General features: G+C 40.9%; 1 protein-coding gene across 3 annotated transcripts in view; it reads right to left on the bottom strand.

Annotated features, from left to right (window-relative positions):
- The window catches only part of Dnah7 (dynein axonemal heavy chain 7), a 268,173-nt gene that overhangs the window by 222,510 nt on the left and 18,686 nt on the right, over window positions 1–26,977 (bottom strand). For 2 of the 3 annotated variants that reach the window (XM_023712349.1, XM_023712350.1), the window contains 7 exons: window positions 22,725–22,833; window positions 21,616–21,757; window positions 15,610–15,697; window positions 14,175–14,355; window positions 11,773–11,848; window positions 9,578–9,703; window positions 5,779–5,898 (listed from right to left, as the gene is read on the bottom strand). In XM_023712349.1, coding sequence (XP_023568117.1) covers window positions 5,779–5,898; window positions 9,578–9,703; window positions 11,773–11,848; window positions 14,175–14,355; window positions 15,610–15,697; window positions 21,616–21,757; window positions 22,725–22,833 — 842 coding nt within the window. Of the gene's footprint in view, window positions 1–5,778; window positions 5,899–9,577; window positions 9,704–11,772; window positions 11,849–14,174; window positions 14,356–15,609; window positions 15,698–21,615; window positions 21,758–22,724; window positions 22,834–26,977 lie in introns of those variants that run through there. The other variant, XM_023712351.1, reaches the window with a different exon arrangement.

Raw genomic sequence — 26,977 nt, 5'->3', positions numbered from 1 at the left:
TGTACCTATGTTGTTTATTTATTATTTCTTGCCTATATCTTGTAATATGAGAAACTATTTTGGCAGTAACAATACACAATGTACTAACTAATGTTACTCTCCTAAAATCTTGTTTTGAGATTTTGTACCATTGTTTTTACTTTTTTTCTTTAAAATAAAAATAAAATAAAATAAAATAAAAAGAATTACACCTTTCTGGCTGTAAAGGACCCAGCTTCACACACATCAAACTATCCTTACATCACTAATTGGAGGTCTTTGTGCCTGATACAGAATTGCTCTGTTTCTCCTCACAGCCAAATCCTGCGAAGAGTCTCTCCCCTAGCACTCCGCTGCGACCCGTGCCCACCTCCCTCGTTGATGCCAATAGAAGCCATGAGCTTTTGGACTCTTGGCCTTTTGTCCCACAGAGAACCCTGGCTGTCCTGGAGCTCCTCATCTGTAAAACTTTCACTCTAATATGGGACTTTCTATTCAGTAAAAAAGTTATCTATGAGCCTGAATCTGTCACTGTCTTAAACCCAGTCTGTGGTCACTTAGTCAAAATTGTATGTTGGCAATTTGAATTAAGCAAAACCTGTGGTTTTCCTTTTTATTGTGCTTTTCAATTACACTAAAATCTCATTTTAAAATAGTTTAAGCTACATAAAGCATGAGATATACCTGAAATTTCTAAATACTTAAAGTTTTATCGTACTATAGAAAGTAACTGATGTTAAAAAAAAAGACACAAAAAAGGCACATTTCATTTATGAAACTGTCAAGGCAAAGAGACTATTTGCTTTAGAAATTAACTCCCGCCTTTTGGCTCTCTGAGCAGCACTATGGCAGTAAGCAAGAACAAGCCTCTTACGAAAGGCAACAAAAAAGGAGCCAAGAAAAAAGTGGTTGATTCATTTTCTAAAAAAGACTGGTATGCTGTGAAGGCACCAGCTATGTTCAACATAAGAAATATTGGAAAAACACTCGTAACCAGAACCCAAGGAACCAAAATTGCATCTGATGGGCTCAAAGGTCGTGTGTTTGAAGTGAGCCTTGCTGACCTGCAGAATGATGAAGTTGCCTTTAGAAAATTCAAGCTAATTACTGAAGATGTTCAGGGCAAAAACTGCCTGACTAACTTCCATGGCATGGACCTCACCCGGGACAAAATGTGTTCCATGGTCAAAAAATGGCAGACCATGATCGAAGCTCATGTTGATGTCAAGACTACCCATGGTTGCTTGCTTTGACTGTTCTGTGTTGGCTTTACTAAAAAACGCAACAATCAGATACGGAAGACCTCTCACGCTCAGCACCAACAGGTCCGCCAGATCCGGAAGAAGATGATGGAAATCATGACCCGGGAGGTGCAGACAAACGACTTGAAGGAAGTGGCCAATAAACTGATTCCAGACAGCATGGGAAAGACACGGAAAAGGCTTGCCAGTCTATCTACCCTCTTCATGATGTCTTTGTCAGAAAAGTAAAAATGATGAAGAAGCCCACGTTTGAATTGGAAAAACTCATGGAGCTTCATGGTGAAGGTAGCAGCTCTGGAAAGGCTACTGGAGATGAGACTGGAGCTAAAGTTGAATGAGCTGATGGATGTGAACCACCAGTGCAAGAGTCCGTTTAAGATCCAGAGTTTTAATAGTAATAAATAAAGTCCTATTTGTGATGGCTAAAAAGAAAAAAAATTAACTCCCATCAAACTTCACCAAAGAATGTTTTATATTTATAAATTCTACAATTAGAGACTGGGCATGGTGGTGCACAGCTGTAATCCCAGTGCTTGGGAGGCTGAACACAGGTGGATCAACACACATCCAATCTACGTGGTAAGACCCTGTAGACCCTGTAGACCCTCTACTAAATGTAAAAAACAAACAAATTCTACAATCATTTTCCAGGACCACTAATGATCCTAAGTGACTCAAGTTTGTTATTTGAATCAAGTTATGGGTACTTAATCATTTCTAAAGAGTTTATGGGTTTTGATTACATTGAATGTAACACAGAAGAACACTAATGACTTCTGAATGTAAGTTTATTTTCATAAATACAAATGTAAATTCACGTGGACTTGAATGCTAAAGATAGATTCTTTTTTATGTATTTAGTACAGGGTCTACAGGGTCTCACTACACAGACCAGACTTGTATTGATCCTCCTGTTTTCAGTCTCCTAAGCACTGAGATTTCAGGCATGGGCCACCACGCCTAGTACCAGTCACTGTCTCAGCACACCCTGGGAGTGGGGCTGGCAGGGCATACCTAGGGTTGAACCCCAGTCCCTGCACCTGCCTAAGCAGATGCTTTAATCCATTGAGCTATCTGGCCAGCCCTTCTTGCCAACTTAAGCATTTTATTTACTTTGTAATGCATTTGGATTGGGCCGGAAACAAAATACCATTAGCATACCTTGCAGATCTAAAGAAAACATTCCTAAAATTCATCTGGAACCAGAAGACACCTAGAATAGCTAAAGCAACCCTGGGTAACAAAGGAAAGGCAGGAGGTGTCACAATTCCCAAGTTGAAATTACACCACAAAGCTACTGTGATAAAATTAGCATGGTACTGGCAAAATAACAGACCTGAGGATCAATGAAACAAATTATAAGATGCAGATACAACTACAAACACACTCAGCCATCTTATCTTTGACAAAGGGGCCAAACATGTTCACTGGAGGAAAGAAAGCCTCTTTAATAAATGGTGCTAGAAAATTGGTTTTCCACATGCTGAAAGCTTAAAATAGATCCATGCCTATCACCATGCACAAAACTACAGCCCAAATGAACAAAAAATTTAAATATTAAAATTGAAACACTAAAACTTCTGGAAGAGAAAGTAGGTAGAAATCTAAAGATATAGGTTAGGTAGGAAGTTTATGAACAAAAATCAAACTGCACGGGAACTATTTCAAAGAATCAACAATTGGGATCTTGTGCTTTTGAAAACTTTCTGAATGTAAAAAGAAATCACCAACAGAGTAAAAAGAAAATCCACAAATTGGGAAAAAATTATAGTTGACTGTCTCTCAGACAAAGGACTCCTATCTAGAGCATATAAAGAATTAAAAAAAAAATCAGGCCTCAAAAATTCAAAGACCCAATCCAAAAATGGGCATCTGAAATGAATATGTATTTCACAAATGAAGAAACATAAATGGCAAATAAATATATGAAACAAAATTCAATATCACTGGTCATTCAAGAGATGCAAATGAAAACAACACTGAGATACTATCTTATGCTAGAAAGAATGGCTTTCTTCAAGTCAACCGATAACAAATGCTGGAGAGGAAAAAGAAACCCCTCTCCATTGTTGGTAGGAGTCCAACCTGCAGGCTGGTACAACCATTATGGAAATCAGTATGGAGATTCCCCAAAAAGCTAGGATTGGAGGTCCCATTCAAGCCAGTTATTCCCCTCCTAGGTATTTGTCCAAAAGAACTGAAATCATCACACCACTGTGATATCAGTGTACCCATATTTATAGCAGCACAATTTGTTATAGCTAAAGTTTGGAAACAACCTAAATGCCCATCAACTGAGGAATGGATAAAAAAAGATACAGTATTTTTACACAATGGTGTATTATTCAGCTGTAAAAAAAAAAGATCAAAGGGGCCGGGGAGTTGGCTCAGTGGAATAAGTGCTTCCCTGGCAAGTGAAAGGGCCTGAGTTCAATCCCTGGTTCCGCCAAAAAAAACAAAACAAAACAAAAAATCAATTTGAGGTTTCTGTACATAAATGGATACAATTAGAGACAATTTTGGTAGGTAAAATAAATCAGATCCACATGTGCAAACATCGTATCATCTTGCTAGGGTGAAAACCTGAAAGAGTAAACAAAATCTGAAAGGTATAAATAGATACTTTGAAAGGGAAAGAATTTGTTCACTGAGAAGGAAAAATGGGATGAGGAAAAGGACAAAAGAAAGAAGGAAAAAGATATATTTAGGTATATATGCAAGACGGTTTGGATAATTGTACTGCTGATTTTGGCTGATCTTTTTTTTTTCAACTGGGGATTGAACTCAGGCCCTTGCACTTCTCAGGGAAGTGCTTATTCTACTGAGTCATCTCCCTGGCCCTCGGCTGATCTTTTGAAAGGAGATTTTAATGCTTAAATTTTTTTCTTTTGAATTTCTTACAACGTTTTTGTTATTCTTTTGTTTCTTTAAACCAATCTTGCACGTTTATATCTGGTAATCTGAACAACTAATTTGAAGACAACAACATGCAATACAGCAAATATTGTTTAATTCATATTACTTTGTTCAGTGAAATTTTGAATCGTTTCTAATGCTGTTTTTTTCCTACCACTATTCTGTATTCTTTAAAAAATAAATTAGGGGACCGGGGACATGGCTCAGTAGAATAAGTGCTTGCCATGCAAGGGCAAGGGCCTGAGTTCAATCCCCAGTTCTGAAAAAAAAATAATGATAATAATAAATAAAATAATAAATAAATAAAATAAACAAGACTGAGGGAGCCCCTCCCTTTAGAGGATGATGAGATCATAGAGTCAGAAGAAGAGATGATGAAGAATTACCAAAGAAGTGCCAGCGCACAGCAAAATGGGTTTCCAAAAAGCTGCACACAGAGCCGTGCAGCTGCTGAGAGGAGGCCTGGCAAAGACGCTGCGTCTGGTGTAGACGTCACCATCAATCACTGGCTAATCACGCCTGTACTGCAAGCCGACGTGCTGCATTACAGAGATGATAAACACACTCCGGCTCACTCGCGTGCAGCCAGACGGCTCTCGCCCCTGCAGTCCGTTAGGAAGCGTCAAGAGACACCGCCAATCGATCTATGCTTTTCAGCACAAATTACTCAATACAGGTTTGTACTCCACTTATTACTTAGACAAGCATTTTGCTAAAATTTACAATGGTAGTGTATTCGTGTGGCATAAGCCTGAAGGTATGGATCAAGAATATTTATATACTCTCAAGAAATTCTTAAGAGGTCATTTTCTTCTCCATAATTAATTATAGGATTTCATTTTTTATTTCTCAATTTTTATGTTAACATAACATGTAATTAAAATTCTTGCAAGCAGTATCAAACAAAGAACTTGATACTAACTCTTTGGAGAACAAAGGCAGAGGAAGGATTTAGATAAGGCAATCAAAATGCATTTCTAAGTAACATCTGGAAATCAGGAAGCTATGCTATATATTTAGTGTCCTTTCTTATTTTAAATTTGATGATCACTAATTTTAATGTCCCACTTATATAAATCAGTGACCCATGATAGAGACAATTTTTTTATGTTGTTCCAGAGTATATCTTTTAATTATCCTACATGGCTATTCCATTCTGAAGGGCCAATTCTTGGAGAAGTTTAATTGTTATTTGATAAGCACAACTTCATTGAGACTGGAAGCTCATTTAAACAATGTAGTTTCCCTTTCTAATCATTTCAACTTTTTTCATCCCCACCCCAAAATCCAGAGGAAGAAGGCACTGTGCCTTGCGTGACTTAATAGGGCTGTCACATAAATATCCGACTAGCCCGTGATGCTCCTCCGTGCACAGCGCCTCCGCCACACACTGCTCTCAGAGCAGAAGCAGAAAGCAAGCATTAGGAAAAAGGTGGCCACAACCTGTGCTGTGTGAACACCTAGAGAGATACGCCATAGGCAGAGACAACTAGAAACACAGCACTCTCGAGAATGCTTAGGAGGTTGCTGAAATGGGATTTTCTAAAGCGCTTAAAATGCAATACCACACCAGTCACATTTCTAAACTTTTGTTTTCCCTCATGGAATTTTAAAACTTTACGTTTTAAGCAGAATCTCTTTGGCTGTCTCCATGTGCTTCATGATAACGTTCTGGAAGGTTGACAGCTCCAGCGCATCCTGGCGGTTGTGGAATTCTTCAGTGTCAACTAAACGTAATTTTCTGCAATAGACAAAAGAGAATGATAATTCAAAGTCAAGGTGATTTTGGTATTTAATAGTCTTGCTGGGGCTGGTGAGATGGCTCAGTGGTCTAAAGCACCGACTTAGAACAAGCTTGAGCAAAGCAAAGCACAGGGACCGCGGTTCAATCCCCCAGCACCACATGCCAGCCAGCCCCGCCCCCTGGTGGGCTGAGCTGGCCACGCATGCATGCACACACACACACACACGCACACACATAAATAAATAAATAAATAAAAATTTACAAAAAAAAATAGTCTTGCTAATTGTTTTCTTCTCAAAAAAATATATTCCTAAAGTTTTATCCTGAAGAGTATGTTCTATAAAAATAAACACTTAAGAACATGAGATACATTGAATTTTAAAATAATTTATATTGTTCAATTCAATAGGAATGCAGTATGAGCTTATGAAATTCACCATGAAGTAGAGCAGTGCAAACACTGGGGTTTGATAAAGACTGTAGATTTCGTCTGGCTTTCAAAATGCAGCCATTCAATCAGGAAAAAAGATGTCATTTCTGAAGCAAAACTCACACCCTCTCAAAAAGAAAGCAGCCCTACCCACACCATGAGTGGCTGAGTTTCCACCCAATTGTGGCTTGCTCCAGTCCACAACTTTGATTATTTATTTATTTATTATTTTTTCATTTTATGTATTTGGTACAGGGTCTCACTACACAGCAGGACTCGTAGTGATCCTCCTGTTTTCTGTATCCCCAGCACTGGGATTACAGGTGTGCATTACCACACCCAGACTCAGTTACCAGCTCAGCGTGCCCCCGGGGGCTGGGCCGGTGCAGCATGCAGGACTGGGGATTGAACCCGGTCCCTGCTCTTGCCAGGTAGGTGCTTAGTCCACTGAACTCTCTTGCTGGCCCTGGTCCACAACTTTCAGTACAACCTCCTTTCAGTTGACAGCACTACACACCTTCGTAATATAGATGGTCTGCTCAGACACAATTTTTCTCTGGCAGATGATTAACCAAATTCAAAATCACCATTAGCTCTTAGTGCCATCATGCTAGTGACCTCAATTTAACTACAGATCTCCTCCCTTGAGGAACGGCTATTTAATTTCCACATGATTGAGTAATTTTATTGTATTCTGGAAGACAGTAAGCACAGTGTTAAAAACATCACATTTAGTTTTTCTCTAAAGAGCAAACGTAGGGCCATAGGGCCGGTGAGAAAGCTCAGTGGACTAAGCTTCTGCTTAGGCAAGCCCAGGGCCTGGGGTTAAATCCCTGGCACCATACGCTGCACCAGGCTCGCCCCAGGGCACACTGAGCCAGCCGCTGAGTCCAGGTGTGGTGGCGCACGCCTGAAATCCCAGCACTGGGGAGGCTGAAAACGGGAGGATCACTACGAGGCTGAGCTGCAGAGTGAGACCCTGTACCAAATACGAACGAACGAACAAACGAACGAACAAACGAAAGAAAGAGACCAATGTAAAATACTGGTTAGTAAACAAAAACACTTCAAGTCTCCTTACATTTATATTGCTTTAACAGGCTACTCTTGATCTCCAGTTGTGCCTTTGGCCCTTGACATTAACAATACATTAGGGACACTGTAAGCACAACCATTGATATAGAAGCTTTCGAATGTCTTATTCTGGACAAGTAAGTGATGTAATGCATGTTTCACCTAATATAGTTCTACAGTGTAGCACAACAGCATATACTAAAAATAATCTGATCTCCTTTTATACTTCTTGGTGAACACATTCGACATTATCTTATGTTTTAAAACGAGCTGGAAAGCAGGATACAGAAGCATGTGGTGGGGAAGAACACTGAACGAGAAATCACTGCGAGGGCAGGAGCATGGAATTCAGGAGGGCCTGACTGGGGACGCAGCTACAGTTTACTGGTTTCTTATCTCAGCCTTGGTACTTTCTCTCCACCTTTCTCCTTCCATTATTTCGTCTCCTGTACACTGATAATGGCTGGCAGGGTATGGATCGCCTTTTCAGGACAATAACACTCAGTGTGATCTGGGAATCCCATTTGAGAACTGAGGTAAAAGAGAACAGAAATTTGAGGCACTGTTTTGAAAATCAGTGTGCTGGAGGATGCAGACATCCTGGTAAAGCTGCCTACCCACACAGTGACTTTACGACTACACGCAAGAGGAGGCCGGGGGCTGAGACAGGAAGGGGGCCAGACCCCAATATGCAAAAGATAAAAGCAGAGAAACACGTGAGTTAAAGCGGTGGCCCCTTTCTGTCCATGCCAAGCCAAAGTAAGCAGACAAAGAAACCCACACGGCACAGTGCAAGGTCAGAAGAGCGGGTTTCCCCAGAAGCCAACGCCGGGTTTCAGGCTCCTAGCCCAGCTGCCGAATGTGCTCATTTATTGTTCTCCTGTGCAGTAAAAGCCAGAGATCTCTGGGACACAGGTCTGGCCTAAGGGAAGGCTTGGCTGCAGTGAGTCCAGGCATGTCAGACCTCTCTATGGTGGGTTAGATCTAAGAGGGCCCCGAGGCCTCCTGCATTTGGAAGGCGATGGGATTGTGGGGTCACAGAGCTGAGCTGCTGTGAGGAAGTGGGGGTTTGTGGAAGTGTCGGGGTTCATCTCCCTTCCCTGCTCCTCCTGTCACCCTTGGCTTCCAGGCCCCCATAAGTGGAGCACTATTTCCTCCACCACAGCCCTGTGCCATCCTGTCCGGCCCTGGAGCCAGTGACCATGGACTGAAAACTGGCCCAAATAAGCCCCTCTTCCTTGTGCTGGCTGTGTGAGGTGGTGTGTCCCGGTAAGAGGACAACCACCAAGTTTCCCCTTATACTCCAGCTTCAGAGACGAGGTGCCACCTCCCCTCACTCAGGGTTGGTGCAGACCTAGCTCTGGGGACGTGTACAGAGAAGCTCTGTAAGAAACATCAGCCTGGGCTACTGCACAGATTTTAAAAATGTGCATCTGTGTGAGCTGGGACACTGTCCAGGGCCTGCAAGTTAGAAGAATGGACACAACAGGAGCACGCTGAGGTCACACCACTGCCTTCGTCCCAGGGGGTCAGCCTGCTCTGTCCAGCACCACTTACAGTACCATGTAGCTTGCCAAGATGATACCCAGTGCGCCTACTGTGACCCCACAGTTCTTGGGAGTTTCACCCCATGCCATCCACTCGGCCAAGATGAGCTAGGTTTCTAAGCTCCACCAAGGATGTTCTGGGTTCTCTATTTGGCACTGGACATAGAACCCAGGCCTTCTCATTGGGCAATACCCTCAGCCCTTTTTATTTTTTATTTTGAGACAGGGTTGTGCTAAGTTGCTAAATTGCTCAGCTTGGGCATGAACTATAATCCTCCTGCCTCAGCTTCCCAGAATGCTGGGATTATGGTGTGTGTCACCACTGCTGGCTTGTTTTGTCTAATTTTAAACAAAGTCTGACGATTCAGCTCCTTAACTGTGACTTCCCTTGATGTACGGATGGCACTGGGTGGGGGAGTGGCAGCCATGGGTGTAAAGAAAAGGGGACAGTCACAGCTTACTCTGCGGATCTCCATATTGCTCACTTAAAACTGTGTCTGAATGCGTCCAGTGAATTCACAGTGAATGCTTGCAGTTGAAGTTAGAATTGCAAAAATAATTAAGATGTGATAACAACAGCCTTCCCCTCTCTTTTGAAAATCTCCATCGGGCCCCCAATACTCACTTGAATGTGGTGTGCCACAGGTCCAGCACGGCCAGCATCGTGGGGTTCATGGCATTCAGGTGGTCTCGAATGTAACTACTCGCAGCTAGGAACGACTTCCTCCACGGCTTTGGCAGGACTCCCATTCTGAAAGCAAAGGGAAACAGCTATCCTCGTTGAGAAGCCAAGGGAGTTGCTGGGCGGAGCTCTCCCGAAGTGGTGGGGAGCGAGCAGCCAGCGTGCTTCTGGGGCAATAGGAGCCAATCTTAATAATAATAATAAAAAAAAAAAAATAGGATGCATCTCTACAGGAATAACAAAACATGCCATTATGCTTTAAAGTATATCAGCGACACACTCTTTATGGGCTGGCATAATTTCCTACATAGTGATTACCAAATTGGTTTGAGTCTTTAACATACCCAGTAACTAACTTTGGTCTCTGATCCTACCAGGCCCACAATAACTTAGTGATCAAATGGAAACAATCACCAGCTGCCTTTCATATGCAAAGGTTCTCTGTTAATTTCAGAATATAAAATATTTAGAATTTCTACTTTATTTCTAAAACAGTTTAAAGAAATAGTCTCGCCCAGGTGTGGAAACACCTGTGAGCTCTGTCATCTCCGTGTGTAACAGCTATTTATTCGCCTCTCCTATGGCTTGTGCAATCTTCTTTCATCCATTGCAGAAGTGCTACCTTAATCTTTCAGAATACAGGTGGTCCCCAACTTATGGCAGGAGGACTTCTGACTGTGTTGCCTTCTCTGGATGCAAAGGCAGTGCGTGTGGGGCACACAGTCGGTAGCTGCTGTGGGGAGCTGGTGTCCCAGGCTGGCAACTGCTATGGTAGGATGGCGCTCCCGCCTGGGGCTGGCTGGAGGCAGGCACCCCTGTGCTCAGTCAGCCAGGCACTCCTGAGCAGGGAGCAGCGGGAGAGCAGCTGCTCATCCGCCAGGACGCAATGCTCAGCTGGGGGCGTGCATGGCCGGGCAGGAAGGGCACTTTGGCCCTGTGGCCTCTTCCAGCCAGCGTCTGTAGACTCAAATATATTCGTTTTATGGCTATGATTTCTTAATTCTCACTACTTTTTTTTTTTTTTTGTATTTTAAGGAACAGTCTACAGGGTATTCAGGGGTCTCACTATTAGATTGGACTAGTAGTGATCCACCGGTTTACAGCCTCCCAAGAGCTGAGATTACAGGCGCGTGCCACCACACCCACTCTCAATTGCTGTCTCAGTGCACCCCGGGTGCGGGGCCAGCACAGCAGGCCCGGGGATCAAACCCGCAGCCCCAGCAGGCGCTTTAATCCGCTGAGCTATTTGGCCGGCCCTGTTATTCTCACCATTTTACAAGACTCGGTCTTAAATTACTACACAGTAAGAGTAACTCCGTTTTTTACACACAGACACACCACCACCTACACAATTACCATAAAGGATGGATTTTGCCTTTCTAGAACTTGTGTGGAAATAGCCACCTGACCTTTTGAGTTTGGGGTTTTAGCTTTTGTTTTTGTTATTGTCGTATGAGAAAGACATTGGAGCACTCTTAAATGACATTTAAAAAAGCAAAACAAAATTAGTTCATTATATAAAAATAAGTTCCATTCTTTAAACCATATAATAAATTTACTTTTTTTTTTTTTTTTTGGCGGAACCAGGGATTGAACTCAGGCCCTTGTGCTTGACAGGGAAGCGCTTATTCTACCGAGCCATCTCCCCAGCCCAAGAAATTTATTCTTTATGCTAATCATTTTTAGAGAAAATATGTGGCAAGTGGATTTTCCCATTTTACAGTCTATATTTTAATCCATGCAGTAAACTGAAGCATCTTCTACATATACATATTTTCTCCAATGGCCCTAATTTCGTGCCATCGAACTTTTACACTTCTACCATATCTGAAACCTGGGCTACCCACTGTGGAGCTACATACACCTCAACTGTTTTTCCACCAGATTCTTTTGTCTTAATATCTAAGTGTCCACCTCTCCATGTGTCTACTTTGTTCATTTACCCATAAGTTTGTAAATGTAACTGAGAATAGTCACGTATACGAAATATGTATACCTACATTTGTAGATACTTTATGCATATATTTAGATATAAATTATAAACATATATGGACAAATAGAGCCAGAATGTAAAGCTATAAACATACACAGACACAGTCACATGAAATACACGTCTATAAAGAAGCCCGACCACCTACTCGGCACGATGGGGTGGGAGGTCAGGTGGTTTGGCGTCATCCTCTTTTTCTCTGGGATCTCTCAGAACAAAATCAACTAAAAGGAAGTGGAAAAGGTCAGCTAAATACTTATACCAGTTACAGCATATTTCCAGGCAACTATAAAACTAGTCCCATTAAAATTAATCAGTTGAATTTCATTAGAGTATTTTTTAATAATGACCTATTTCAGTGTCTACAAAGAAAATGTAACAACTTAAGAGAAAACTGGTCGTGCTGGTATACGTTGAGAGTACACATTCTCTTAACTGCATGTCCTACTCTTCCATCTGCAAAGTGTTCAGAGTATTATATTTTCCGCTCTTCATTTCAACACCCACACTGTAGCTGAGGCGAAGGCCAGCAAGCCCTAACGGTCAGGCGCAGCTTTCTTTCTCGGAGCAGGTTCAGGCAATGTGCTGATCTCTTTTTGAATCACTGAAGAGCGTAATACGGTCTTGTTTTGGGCTGTACACCTGTAAGCCAGCACCTCTGCTGCGGACTTCTGTGGCCTTTTGTCCACAATTGCTCCTAACTCGACTGCCTGGCTCTCAGGGTGCACTCTCTGGTATGCAAATATGTTATCACACCCTCGCCTAAAACCCTCCGAGACTTCTTTACCCTCAGACACCAGGAAAGGCATAGAAGGCCCTTCCCACCGCAGCCCATAGCTAAAAGCAGCCATGTGTCCATCGGCCACCAGCACTGTCCACAAGGCCCCCGTGGCTTCCACACATAGCTGCTGTCACCCACACCTTCCCTGGCCTTCCAGGTATGTCCTCCTCCTGCAGGGCAGGGGTAATGTTGCCTCACAGTGTGCCTTCACTGCCTTGCTGCATTTAGTACCCGCTTTAGGGCCTAGGGGTCACCTGTCCCCTCCTTCCACTCCCTGGCTTTTTATTTTTGTATTTCTGAGATGGCAAGAATCTTAACTACAGCCAATGCCACCTTCCGGAAAGGTAACCACATCACTCCAAGAGGGGTTTCCAACTCTGAATAGAACATTCATGATACCAGTTTTAATACCACAGCCAATTAGTGGGAGAACATCCTTAAGAATATAGATTCCAAATACAGGGATTGTAATTCAGATTGGGCCAGAAATCAGTGTTTTAAAAATGATTCTTTTTTAAGATTTTATTTTACAGAGAAAAAAATAAAATTTCAGAACAAGATAATAGGGCATAACAATGGTTAATACATTGAACATTGTTATCTTTTAAATTAAAGTAAAAAGAATAAAGAAAATAAAGATGATACATAGTTTCAAAACAAGAGGATAAGAAATTAATAGTGGTTAACTGCATATTGCTATCTTCAAAATAGTTGCTCAGATTATCAGGCACAGGCACACGAAATTACCAGACAATATAAGCATTAACTGCTCCTTTTAATGAACTAATAGAAATCAGCAATACCACGATCTTAGCATACGTATGCCCTTCCTTCTCCTTCACCCCATCCCTTTCACAATACCTACTGTACCTTTTGGGTCTTACTTAGTTTCTTACTCTCTTTTAGTTTCTTACACTGTAAAACAATACAATGTCTACACATGCAGATCTGATTTATTTCACTTATGATTAAAAATCATTCTGGCTGGGTATGGTGACATAAGAGGATCCCCACAAATTCAAGGCTAGCCTGGGCTACACAGTGAGAAAAACTCCATTCTTATGACTCAAACTTACCTCTCTACAAAATTTGTATGTAAACGGTCAGATTATAACTATTTTCAACTTTTGAGCATAACAATTCTGTTATAACTGCTCAACTCAACCCTGGTGGCTTAAAAGCAGCCACAGACAACATGCAAGAAAGAGCGTATGGACTACGTTCCGATGAAATCTGAGTTACAGAATCAGGTGGTGGGCAGAGCAGCTCTCTTAGTCACAGTCCCCCAGCTTCTGGTTCGCAGCAACACTGTGACTGATCATGTTTAAACTTACGGCATCCGTAAGATCGTCGCTCATCGTGAGCATCGAAACTTTTCATTATTCTTACACAGGTGCGCTGTGTCTCACACTCACACCGAGACCACGGAAGGGGCGTGAAGGGAAAGCCTGCCTCCCAGGGGCCTGACGGCTGCATGAATAGACACTCCGTAAGTACTCTGAGGGCTTAAAATGAGTAACTTACGACTTTCTTCAGGGCTATACTTCGTTGAGGGAATCTATCCCTACGAACAGATTAGCTCTGAAAGATTTCTTGCTACGCTTCATTAATAGAATTTGCATAAGATCTTAACTAATGCAGCAACTCTGCAAGGACAACGTACCACAGGAAATGGTTCCAAGAATTAGGCACTACCTTGCCATCCACAAAGAAGCACCCTTACTGGGACACACACTCAGGTTAGTAAGCAGAGACTATCGGCCACGCACCTATTGACTTCTTTACACTGAGCAGGTAATCTTCTCGCATTTCATCTGATAGGACAGTTATGCTGTCTGTGAGGACTTTCAGGTGTTGTGGAACTAGGTCCAGCACGTGTTTTAGCCAGGAGTCCTCCATTGGGGCTACGTGGTCTGTATCAATTCCATGGTGGATATAATAGTAATGCCTCTACAAAGAGGAGGGGGGGGAACGGAGGTGTGAAAATGCATTGCTCAAAATAGGGAGCCCCCGAGAAAAATCCAAGCGCTAGCACTAAGTATTTATAAATAATAAATATATTTTCTGCAATTCATGTGAGCATTATTGGAGATATCTTAAAATTTTAAAAATATATATTTCATATGAATGCTTTCACTTCATGAAACTTCAAGGTATATTACCAAATATGTAATGTACTTAACAGAGCCTGTGCTCAATTAGAGCTTAGTGTTTTATAAATTTTAGTCAAAATTAGTTTTTATTCTTTTATCATTACTAACCAGAAGTGAAGCTTAAATTAGTATTCTTCCATGTTAATCACAGAAACGTCATGCAACAGGATGTGGAAACTTTTTAGTTCGCCTAATAATATTTTACATAATTTTATAACTGCTAGCACATTTGTTCATACAAAGTTCATTTAAAACCTAGTATTATTTCTCCAAAAATAGACCGTTAACTTCAATATATTTTCACGAGAATTTGCACTGTATTTCTTAGAAAAAAAATCTGAACCTCAAAACACTTTCAAAGTAGGAATGCTGAAGTCTTTAACAAGGGACAGTCGTGATGCTCACTACTGTGGAAGAGGACAGAGGACCGCGTAAGGGTGCAAAGAGGGCGAACCTTTTAGGACTACCCAAACTGTAGCCCTAAGCTAACTAATTTAATCATGAAGTGCCAAACCTGCAATTAAACCTGAATGCTGAGGTTTTAGTTTAGAAAAAGCAACTCATACATTAACATCTCTTCTCTTAAACAAAAAACAAACAACACGTGTGCCACAGGCTTGCTACCAGCAGTCGAGGAGTATGAGTCTAGCAGGGCAGCATTTTCACTCAAAGGAAAAAAGCTCTTGTTACTTAGTATGTAATTGAAATACTCAAAGATTTCTACATCTAGAGAAAGTTAGTATGCTCTGTTAAAAGTACATTAGCAGTTAATTTTATCAAAGAGAACAGAAGAGTGTAAACGCTATTCATGACTCATACTGACTTTAAAAATGGAAAGTTGCAGATCTGAGAATCTTTCATCCTACTCTGAGTGGTAAAAGGAGGACTGTTTACTCTAATTAATGCAATGGAGGAATGTGATGGAGCTCTGCATGTCCTTCTATACCCACAGAGCTCACAAGGGAGAGCACAAAAAAAGGCCTAAGATAAAAAGTGCCTTTGGTTGCTTCCTTTATTTTTAATTGTATATGCAAAAGAAATAACTTGTTACCAAGATGTCTTTCTCTATTGCAGAAGTGCTCCTTTGTGAAATTGTGCTTTCTTCAGGGATAGGTGATTCTGAACCAACCTCTTGTTGCCTAAGAAAATGACAAACACAATGTTCAAAAGTACAGAAAGAGCAGTTAGGTCATAAAATAATGGAGAAAAGCAGAACTGTTTCCTACTAAATCATAAGCAAAAAAAATAGTTGTACACTTTGTAAATAGTGTAAATATTTTTTACTGCCACATTACTCCCCAGATACTTTCTTTGTATTTTCAGGGAGACAATTCTAGTGGAAGTGATTTCCAACAGCTGGCTCAAAGGCCAGAACTTCCTCTCTTTATTGCTACAAAATCAAGCTCCCTCTTCTCGGACTTTGCAAAGGAATGCTGCATTATCCATAAAGAACATTGGGTCGTGTGTACACAGGGGGTTCAAAAGAAGACCTATAAATAGGATTTTTAATGCTGTTTGGGAAGAGACACAGTTATATTCTTCAAAAGGCCTGTTCTTAGGTCTTTAGAGACACACGAGGCAGCAATCAGTGACACGGAGCCTCATATGTTCCTTTGCACTTTTAATGGGTATGTGTTTACATAATACCACGATGTTTGCAGTCCAATTCAATTCAAAACCTGTCACACAGGAACCACATGTCGTGACCCTTTCTGGGGCTCCACTTAGCAGCAGGACATAGCTCACATCGTCACACCTTAGGGAAAAGAAGATTTTCTGGGATACCTTTAGTCTCCAGCATTATCTTGTCATGCTTTAAATTCCACCTTTGTCAGTAATGCTGTGTAACAAAATGCTCCTTCACACTAACTGGTGAGTGGAGGGGAGGTTTATTGGATACCTGGTTAGGACACCACATCAAAGTGGGGACCCGGAATTAATCTTTAAACTTGTCTTTGATAAATCCAGGAATCTAAAATTTTGTGAAAATTACCCTTGTTCCTTTAATTTATATGAAGAAAAAAAGAGGGTTCTACCTGAATTCTGTACACAATAGGTGTCCGGAAAATGTCCACCAAGTGTAGGAATGTGACCACTAAAGGATGAGTAGGTCCTCCAGGTGTCCAGGAGGTGGAAGGACAAGAGCTGCTTACCCTAACCACGGATGGGACCTCAATCTGATATTGATCGTGCAGAAAGCAGCAGTCAGTGCAACAGTAAAGTATTTCAGGAATCAAGAAATCTAACTTCATCTTCTGCCACCACAACAGGCATGGCTTTAATAACTGGTGGGCTTTTTAACTGGCAGAAATGCTCATCTTACCGCTCTTGCTGGCTCCTAGGAGTCAAATGTTCTTCAGCCTCTGGGAACAATGCCAGCAGGAGGGACACAGCCAGACCAGGGAGAGAGGAGGCAAAAGGCGGAGGCTTGAGGGAGCAGACAACGCTGCTCTTGCAGTGAGAGGGAGGACCCTTTTAGCCCTGCGACTCCGCGCCTCTGTCACTGTAGGGCTACGGGCAAAGAGTCCATTCCCCAGAAACAAATGATCAATCTCACAGATGATCATCTAACTTCCATTTTTTATTCAGGCCATGTGTGAAATACCACATTAGTTTCTTTTCATATACTAATGTTTGGATCTGTATCAAGTAAACTAATTTAATTAGTAACTTGATAATTTTCCCATCAAGAAATGCCTTCACTAATGAGCTCTGGCAAATAAGGAAGAAATAATAAAAATTCTACATAAAGTCTTTCAGAAAAGACAAGACACAAGAACACATTCCCCACTCATTTCCTGACAGCGGTAGTGACCTGACAGCAAAGCCAAGACTAGACCAAGAGAAGTGCAGGTGCATGTTAGTCATGAAAACAGACTCAAATTCCAAAAATGTTAGCAAACCAAATCCAGCAATAAATTAAAAGGATTATGTGTAAGGACAGAGACAAAAGCCAGTGATCATCTCCAGGGACTGAGGAAAGCCACTTGGCGAGAGCCAGGCAGCCACGTGTGACGAAGGCTCTCAACAACTGGGAAAGGAAAGAAAGTGCTTCGATGTGGAGGGAGATCATTTGCTTTTTGTTTACATGTTTATTCCACCCCTGTTCTCATTTTATGCATTGTTTATAAAATTAGTTTTTAAATTTAGTTATTATAAACTGAAATGCTATACTTTCATACATTTGGGATACACAGGGATATTACAGTTTATAAATACAAGGACAATAACTAAAGAAAGCAAAACAGCATCACTTGAAATATTTACTGCGGTGAGAATATTTGAAATATGCTCTTGATGAGTTTGCAATGCACACTGTTATTTGTCATACTTACCATGCCATGCAAAGATTCCCACAGACCACAAGTATCCCTTTCCCCATCCTCTGGCCCTTCTGCCCTCTCCAGCCTTTGCTAATCACTCTTGTGGGCCCTTTTCACTGGGTCCAGCTGTTTTAGGTCTCACATGTATGTACGAGCATGTGGCACTTGTATCCCTATGCCTGGCTTATTTTGTTTACCCCAATACTCCTCAGTTTCTTTTTTTAATTTATGTATGTGGTAGAGGATCTCACTACACAGCTCTGGTTCATAGTGACCCTCCTGTTTTCAGCCTCCCCAGTGCTGGGATTACAGGCGTGCACCACCATGCCGGGTCTCGATGGCTGACTCGGCGTGCCCAGGAGGCGAGGCCGGCGGGCCATGTGGTGCCAGGGACTGAACCCTGGTCCCTGCACTTGCCTAATTAAGCACTTAGTCCACTGAGCTATCTCGCCAGCCCTCTCCATTTCATCCATGTTGTGAATGACAATGTCTTTACTTCTTTAGGCAAACTCGTATTCCACTGTTTACACGTATGTACTGCACTTTCTGCTGCTTGGCACAAAGGTCCACTGACAGCCCAGCCATTCTGAACAAAGAGGATTACACGGCTGTGCTAATGTATCTCTGGAACAGAGATTAACCACTTGCCATGAAACTGGGTCTCTTTAGTGTCGCAAGTCTTATACTTTAAAAATACTTATTTCTAAGTATTGTTCTTTTTATTTTAGTATGAATGGAATTATATAATCTCATTTTCTAGTTATCTTCCATTGTACAGAAAAATCAATAGAATTTTGCTTATTGATTTCATTCACATTGTAAGATTTTGCTAAGCTTTCCCATTCGAGTGTATTGTACGTTTCCTTAGAAGTTCCTGTATATATGATTGCGCTATCTAAAACTAAAGACAATTCTACCTCTTCACCCTCAATCAGGACACTCTTCCTCTCTTTTCTCTTTCCACTCTGTACGTATTAGATCCTTTGGCACGTTGTGGACAAGAACTGATGAGAATGGAATTCCTGGTATCTGGGGTGAACGTATTCCAATTTGTACCTCTATGAAGGATATTAGTGGTAGATGCTTAAAGATTGCTTTATAGTGAAGTTTTTTTTTTTTTTTTTGCGGAACCAGGGATTGAACTCAGGCCTTTGCGCTTGCCAGGGAAGTGCTTATTCCACTGCGCCATCTCCCCGGCCCTATAGTGAGAAGAGAACTTTTGCCAAAGCGAACCCAGTGCCAGAAATGTAAATCAGCACAGACATTATGGAAAATTCTATAGCGGTTTCTCAAAGACCTACAAGTAGAATTACCACCTGATCTACTAATCTCATTTTTGGGTGCTTATCCTGAAGATCTGAACTCAATTTCAAATTCTAAGAGAAGTCCTCCATGCTGTGTCCCTGGCTGCACTGCCCTGACCACCCCAGTGTTCTGAGCGTCATGACGCCTGATCCTTCTGACCTTAAAAAGAGCCAGAGGCAACCTGGCACCCGATCTGGTGCGGAGGGTAGATGAGGGCACGTGGCAATGTTTTTACAAGCCTAACTTCCTTTTCTTATTCTTTTTTGGTACTGGGAATCCAACTCGGGCCCTTGCACTTGCCAAGCAGGCACTGTGCGCCTGAGCTACATCCCCAGCCCTCCAAGTCTAACTTTCTGTTGGAAGCCACTCAGCAGCAGCATACACTGAATTCTGATTACACACTGGAATGACATTCAGGAAAGAGGACTTTTCCTATTTCCTTAGTTTTTAGTCTAGTATCTTTTTTATATTCCAAGATGCTCTCCAGATTATCCTATTATATTTAGGCTCCTTTTAGCTGTGACAGTTTCTTAGAGTTTCCTTGTTTTTGATGGCCTCGAAGTTGGAAGAATGCTGGTCCTCTGCTGGTTTTGTCTGATGTGGTTCATATGGTTAGACTGGGGTGTGGGTCTTGGGGAAGAGGACCTCAGGACGGGAATGCCCTCTCATTTCATAACACCAAGAGCATGGGCTACCCATGCGACTCACCACTGTGATGCCCTGGCCTTGGTTTATTTGTTAGGTTTCTCCACTTTGAACTTAATCCTTCTCCCCCTTTATATATTACACTTTTTGGAAAGAAGTCATTACATGTGTGCAATGCACATGCAAGGGGTGGAAAGTTCTCACCTCCCTGAGAGGGGTTGCCAGCTTTGGTTTGTTTGTTTGCTTTTTAGGTTTTTTTAAAGACGGGTTTCTACCACACAGTGCAGGCTGCCTTCAACTCACTATGTACCCAGGCTGACCTTTAACTTGCAGAGATCCTCCTGCCTCAGCCCCCCAAGTACTGGGATTCTGGGGGTGCATCACTACATCCGGTGGGGTTGTCAGTGCTAAAGGGACAAATTCACGTTTTTTGGCTTTTGCTTGCCTCCCAAGTCTCCCACAGAGCTCGTGCTGCAGTGACTGAGCCTCCTGAGCCCAAGGGCATTTCTCTGTCAGTGTCACACAGTGATCAGGCACAGAAACTAACAAATGATTACCCCTCCCTGGAGAAGGGCTACGAGAACGCTGAATTTGCTGACTCTCTCCTTTACTTCTCCAAGACAGTCTTCAGAGGGGGGGACAAGTCTGCGTGCAGTGAGGGCAGTGACAGAGAAAGTGGGCAGGCTGTGGATGGGTCGGGGCAGCCGCTTCCTGGGTGGGGGAGGCTGGGACAGAACTGAAGTGGTCTCAAAGGAAAACACGTGGTTAAGAGGGAACTAACGGACAGGCTTGATCCCTGGGCCTAACGAAAACCTCTCAGCCTGCGCTAACCATCAGCATTTCTTCTGGATTATAGTTTTAAAGATGTATAGTTTTAAAGATTAGGATAGTCATTTAAAAATCAAATATATTTCATAATTTTTAAGTCAGTGGCAATAAAGAGAAAATTGAGAAAATCCAAGTGAATGAAAAGCAAAAGAAAGATTTAAAACAAAGCCAATTTATGGCAAGTAAAACACACAAAATATATTGGCAGAAGTTAAAAACACATATTTAAGAAGTATCAAAAAGGTATTTACAAATGGGGGTACAGTTCGGTGGTTGAACACTTGCTCGAGACCCCTGCATTCCAACCTAGGGCTACACACAAAGGTAGGCAGGCAGGTAGGTAGGTAGATGCACAGTCAGGCAGGCGGGCTTAAATAAACTACTAAAGTACACTCTCAAGACTGAACTTCAATAGGTCTGTCTCCATTCAGCACCACAGAGACACAGTGAAACAATTAAAAACAGACTTCATTTCTTACACCATAGAAGCAAAGACAATCAGAAAAGACTCCCATCTCTAGTACTCCAGAAGTACCGGGTAGTAAGGCAAAAAGCTCCTTTAAAGTACACAGCTGCACCGTCTTACACTGTGCCCATTCTTTGTCTACACGAAGAGTCCTGCAGTACAAGAGAAGTCACCTCACTCTAATACCTGAGCAGATGATATGGGGAAAAACAAGAGGCCAAACCTTCCCCTACCCACATGGCTACCAACAGAACACTCAAAATCGTGACCACTCAGCCAACATCAAGTCCTCACACTGGTGCCCTTACAAGCCTGCTATTTCTCGATGGGACATGCCTAACGGGGCTAAACTCAAACCCCTTCATTCCTTGAACATCAACATTGCAAAAAGGCTCTCAGGCATCCTTAGATATGCACACAATTCTTATAGTTTCAGATAAAATTTCTCAGGGTCTATCTAGGGTAACTCTGGCTAGCAAATGGAACTTACAGGATGACGTTAACAAGTGCGCTTCTAAGGTTTTCTCGTTCCCCATGAAGAGACTTGGCCTTTGACCTGGAGGTAGACGGCTCAGCATTATCAACTTGGTGGAAGATTTTGCCTTTTTTCCCAAAGCGTTCCACATATTCAGCTTAAATTAAAAAAAAAAAAAAAAAGATTTTTTCTCTTAAAAGCAAGCTAAAATATTGAAGTGCTTTGAATAAAGCACCTTTAGAAAATATAATAGACTTTAAGTCCTCAAGGAAACCTACGTATAACTTATTTTCTTTTACTCTCAGGTTAAACTACTATTATCTTACATCATCACAAATAGAAACATTCATTTTAAGAGTATTCAACTGATTTAGTATATTTTGATCAACTGAACATATTTTTCAATTATATTTACACAGACCCTTTAAAAATGAACAAGATTAAAACTATGATCAAAAACAACTATTAAAAAATATTTAAAGGGCTAGGGAGATAGTTCAGTGGTCTAAGCACCTGCCTGACAAGCGCAAGGGTCTGAGTTCGATCCCTGGTACTGCATGCTATGCCAGGCCCAAGACCAGGCGTGGTGGCGTATGTCTGTAATCCCAGCACTAAGAGCCCAAACTGTGTAGCAAGACCATGCATCAAATAGTAAATAAACAAATAAATATGCATAAATAATCATTTAAAAATATTTCAATAACAATTATAAAAGATTAATATTAAAGCAATTAATCAGATAAATACTATATTTAAATGAGTCAATAATAAAACATTAAATTACTAATTTGAAAGTATCTTTATGCCTAACTAAAAACTTCTTAGAAAAAAACCTTGTCAGCCTTTGGCACAAAGGCAAATTCTGACTACAACAAATAAAAGTTTTGTGATAAATGCCCCAATTCCTAAAATATCAGGGCTTACAGCATTCACAATGACTTGAAATGACTAAGAGCTGGGATCAATTATTTTCTGAAATGGAAAACTTTTAGGAGAAATTTTTCTACTTGACATAAATGTCATTTAGGTTTTATATTTTTATGATTCTATTAACTAAATGTCACATGGGGCTTTTTTCCTATAGAAAGTCTCTTTAAATTTAGTATGAGAATTAATGTTCTTACCATAGGACTGTTCATTTTTGACAGTAAAAGGCTCTAGGATCTCATCATCCTGCTTCACATTCAGGTGGAATGACGGAGCTGCCTGCTGCCACTGGGGCTTCGTACTCACCTAAGTAAGAAACCTCAGCGTTAGTGGGCAATACAGAAAACTCCTTTTCTGTAACACAAGGTTATTTCAGTGCAATGCACAGATCTTTTCTTAGATAAGAACATCTAGGAAGACACAAAGCCTCCACAGCGGGTCTACTGTAGGCATGCTGTACTACGGCCTGCTCAAGCCAGGACGGGCCACGGCACGTGGTTCTTGGGAGGTGTTCCCAGGAGCCAGGCTGCTGGTTGGATGCACTCTTCCTCAGAATTTGACAAACGTCTTTAAACCTTCTTTTTTTTTTTTTACTTTTTTTTGAAACTGAAGCATAAAAGCATAAATATGATGCTTATCGCTGGGGCACCATGTAAGTCTGATTCTTGTATACACTGAACAATGCTTAAAGCAGGTGCTGTGGTTTGTGTCTAGGTGTCCCCCAAAGCCTCATGCAGTCTTGGGGCGGCTTCTGGAGTTTGTGACTGATTACTGTGGGTGTGGATGCTGCCCCTGCCCTGGGCAGGTAATCTGCACTACAATGTGAGCAGGGGACAGGCTTGCCAGCTGCCTGAGCTGCTGCCCCGCCCTGTGCTTGCTGCTCTCTGCTGCCAGCCACCATGAGCTGCTGTCCTCGGCCCTGTGCCACTCTGCCTTGGAGCCAGCTGAGTGTGCACCGAAGCCTCCACTAACTGAGAGCTAAAGAAACCTTTCCTTCCTTAGTTTTGGGTGTTGGGTATTTTGTCCCAGCAACAAGAGGAGAATAACTGAGACAACAGGTATAACACACTGAACTCCTCAAAAACTTCAACTTTTCATAGTGAAAACTTTCAAGATCTTTTCCTCTAGCTTTTTACACATTAGTCCCTGTATAGCACAATATGCACACCAGAACTCCTCATTCCTAGAAGTCTGTACCCAGAGATCAACTTTCCCACCCCACCTCCCTCTCCATTTCGTTTATTCTTCTCTGCTCATTATTGTATTTTTCTTTCCTATTAAATTTGGGCTTTCTTGTTTTCCAGTTTCTTCAGATGCGACAATTGTTTGTTTGTCCTTGTTTTTAAGTTTTAAATCTGGGATCCTTCTACTCTTTGCTGCAGACTGCACCTGCTATAAACCTCCCCCTTAGCACTCACTGCTTTTCTTGTATGCCATAGCCTTGGGTATGCTGTGTGTTTCCAATTTCATTTGTTTTAAGGAATTTTAAAAGTTTCTTAAATTCTTCTTCATCCATTAGTTGAATTAAATTGTCCAATTTCCATTTATTTGTATAGTTTCAAGAGTTTTTCTTGTTTGATTTCTAGTTTTGTTGCATTGTGGTCAGAAAAAATATCGTACTTAACTTCAACTTCTTAAAATCTTCATGGCCTAGCAAGCATTCTGTTCGATCAGGGACGACATTTCATGAGCTGCTAACAATGTGTGTTCAGAGGCTAACGAGTGGGATGCTATCTCGAGGTCTGTTAGGGCCATTTGGTCTAGAGGGTAACTTAGCTCTGTTGCTTCTCTGTGGATTTTCTATCTGAATAAAAGTAGGGCATTAAAGTCCCCAACTATTACTACACTGGAGTTTATCTCCATTATCCTATATTGCTTTATACATTTTGGGTACTGAATATATGGAATATTTTTTTCTCTTGATGAAGTGATTCTTCTAACATTGTATAATGACCTCCCTTGTCTCTTTCTACTGCTTTTGATTTCAAGTCTACTTCATCTAAGTTTGACTATGCTTACTTGCTTTGGATTCTGTTTGCATAGAATATCTTATTCTAGCCTGCTCTTCAGTCTTAGTGTCATTAGAGGTGAAGTGAGCACCTTATAAGCAAAAATAGGTCTTCTTTTCTTATCTACCAGGTCACTTTATGTCTTTTAATTGGGAATTTACACACATTCGAGGTAATTACCGATAGGGAAGGTCTTACTACAGCCATTGTGTAACTCATTTCGTAGTGCTTGTTCAGTTCTCTTCTTTCTCTCTCTATAACAGTTTCTGCCTCTGTGGTTAAATGATTTACTTTGGTAGTATGTTTTGATTCTTTAATAGTTTTGGTTTGTAAATAACAGATTTTTGCTTATGATTACCATGAAGCTTACAAAAACATTTTGATTATAATAAGCTATTTTTGAGATGATAGCAACCAGTATAATTTTATTTTATTTTACTTTTTATTAATTTTATTGAGAAAGAGCAATGAGATAGTTTCAAAACCGTTTAGTGGGACAGTTTCAATAATTAATACCTTGCATATTGTTGTCTTCATAGTGGTTATTCATAGTACAAGATCCTGACATGATATTCTGTCCAAACACTATCAGTACAAATTTTTCTTCTCATTGAATTAAGAGAAAGTAGCTATATATCTATTCTAACTATTTTGTATATTCAGATACAAAATGGTCCTTCATTTGTATCCCCCTTTTTTTTGTGTAGTTTTGTCAGAGAAGGGTATTCCATTGCCATTGAAATATTGTAGCTGCATGAACTCAGCAAAATAATCCAATATAGTCCAGTAGTCCATAATAGTAGTGGGTTATCCACAGCACTGGCAATGTCAGAAGCTGTTGACTTAAGGCTTTTACAGCTCAGCATATATTAATATGCCTTTACTTTTTATACTTTTCTGCTGGATGGTTAAGACCAAGATAAAGCAAGACCTATATAACAAGAAATGTAACTTTTATATCTGACAAGGTCAGTCAAATCCCTTCAGGATTTACCCTGAAACCCTGCACCGCAGTTTGTAGATTCTTTGTGAGTGTCAGCCATGTGGATGAGTTACGGCTATTGCTTGACCAATTTGCTCTCTGTGAAAGCCTGAGAGAATGTTTTCTCTCCATGTGACTCTCCTTAGGCACACTCTGCATTGTCGATCACTTTTTTCTGTGGCTCCATAATCTCCTTGATCAGTAAATTTGAGACATAACTGAGTTACATGATGTTACAGTACAGGTTCTCTTATGTCCTGAGTCTTCACTGACCTTGAAAGGCTAGGGCCAAATGTTGGCTGTCCTTGTAGTCCTTCCTTTTCTCTAATTTTTGGTCTGCCAACGTAAGTCGTTAACCCTCCAGAAGAGAAGCTTACTGATATTACTACCCTATGACATAGGCACTTGCGCTTAACCTATCTGTCCAAATATCAAGCATCTTAGACATAACATGCAACAGGTATTTTCCATCAAGTATTGATACGTTAAACTCTAAATCCCTACAAAATGGGAAGAGAAAAAAATGAAAGAATTTTTTTTTAAATTTAAAACAATAGGAATATACAATTACATATTTTTACACAGAAATTTAGAAATCTAACCATATATAGCATTGTAGTAGAACAGTCCTGTGACATTCTTTTCTTGTCTCTTGCTTTCATTTATTACCCATTTTTTTTACTGTTTCTTCCCATAATTTTATTAAGAGTCATATAGCAATGAGACAGTTTCAGATCAAATTGGTAGGATAGTTTCAATAATTAACACATTGCGTACTCTTTTCCTAGTGGTTATTTGCCGTACAAGATGCAGACATGATATCCTATTTACAAACACTATTAGAACAAATCTCTCTATTCATTAAGAGAATGCAACTATAAATCTATCCTAACCATTTTGAACACACAGATACAAAATGGACATTCATCTGTATCCCCTTTTTTGTTTAGTTCCATCATTTGAATATTATAGGTGTGTTAACTCAGCAAAATATTCTAAGAGTCCAGTAGTCCATAATAGTATTGGAGGTCCTGCTTTACCTTGGTCTTAACCATTCAGCAGAAAAGTATAAAAATGAAGCATAAGAAGTAAAGCCATGCTTACAATTACTTACAATTTTTTATGTTGAGCTGTAGGGGACTCAGGTCAACAATTTCTGACATTGCCAGTAAAGCAGAAGACCCAATACTATTATGGACTACTGGACTCTTAGAATATTTTGCTGAGTTAACACACCTATAATATTCAAATGACAGAACTAAACAAGAAAATGGGATACAGATGAATGTCCATTTTGTATCTGAGTATTCAAAATGGTTAGGATAGATATATAGTTATGTTCTCTTAATGAATAGAGGGATTTTTTTCTAATAGTGTTTGTAAATAAGATATCATGTCCGCATCTTGTACAGCAATTAACCACTAGGAAGAATGTATGCAATGTGTTAATTATTGAAAC

Source organism: Octodon degus, unplaced genomic scaffold, assembly GCF_000260255.1.
Source record: "Octodon degus isolate 3935 unplaced genomic scaffold, OctDeg1.0 scaffold00025, whole genome shotgun sequence".
NCBI classification, from domain to species: Eukaryota; Metazoa; Chordata; class Mammalia; order Rodentia; family Octodontidae; genus Octodon; species Octodon degus.
This window is presented reverse-complemented; position numbering and strand designations above follow the sequence as displayed.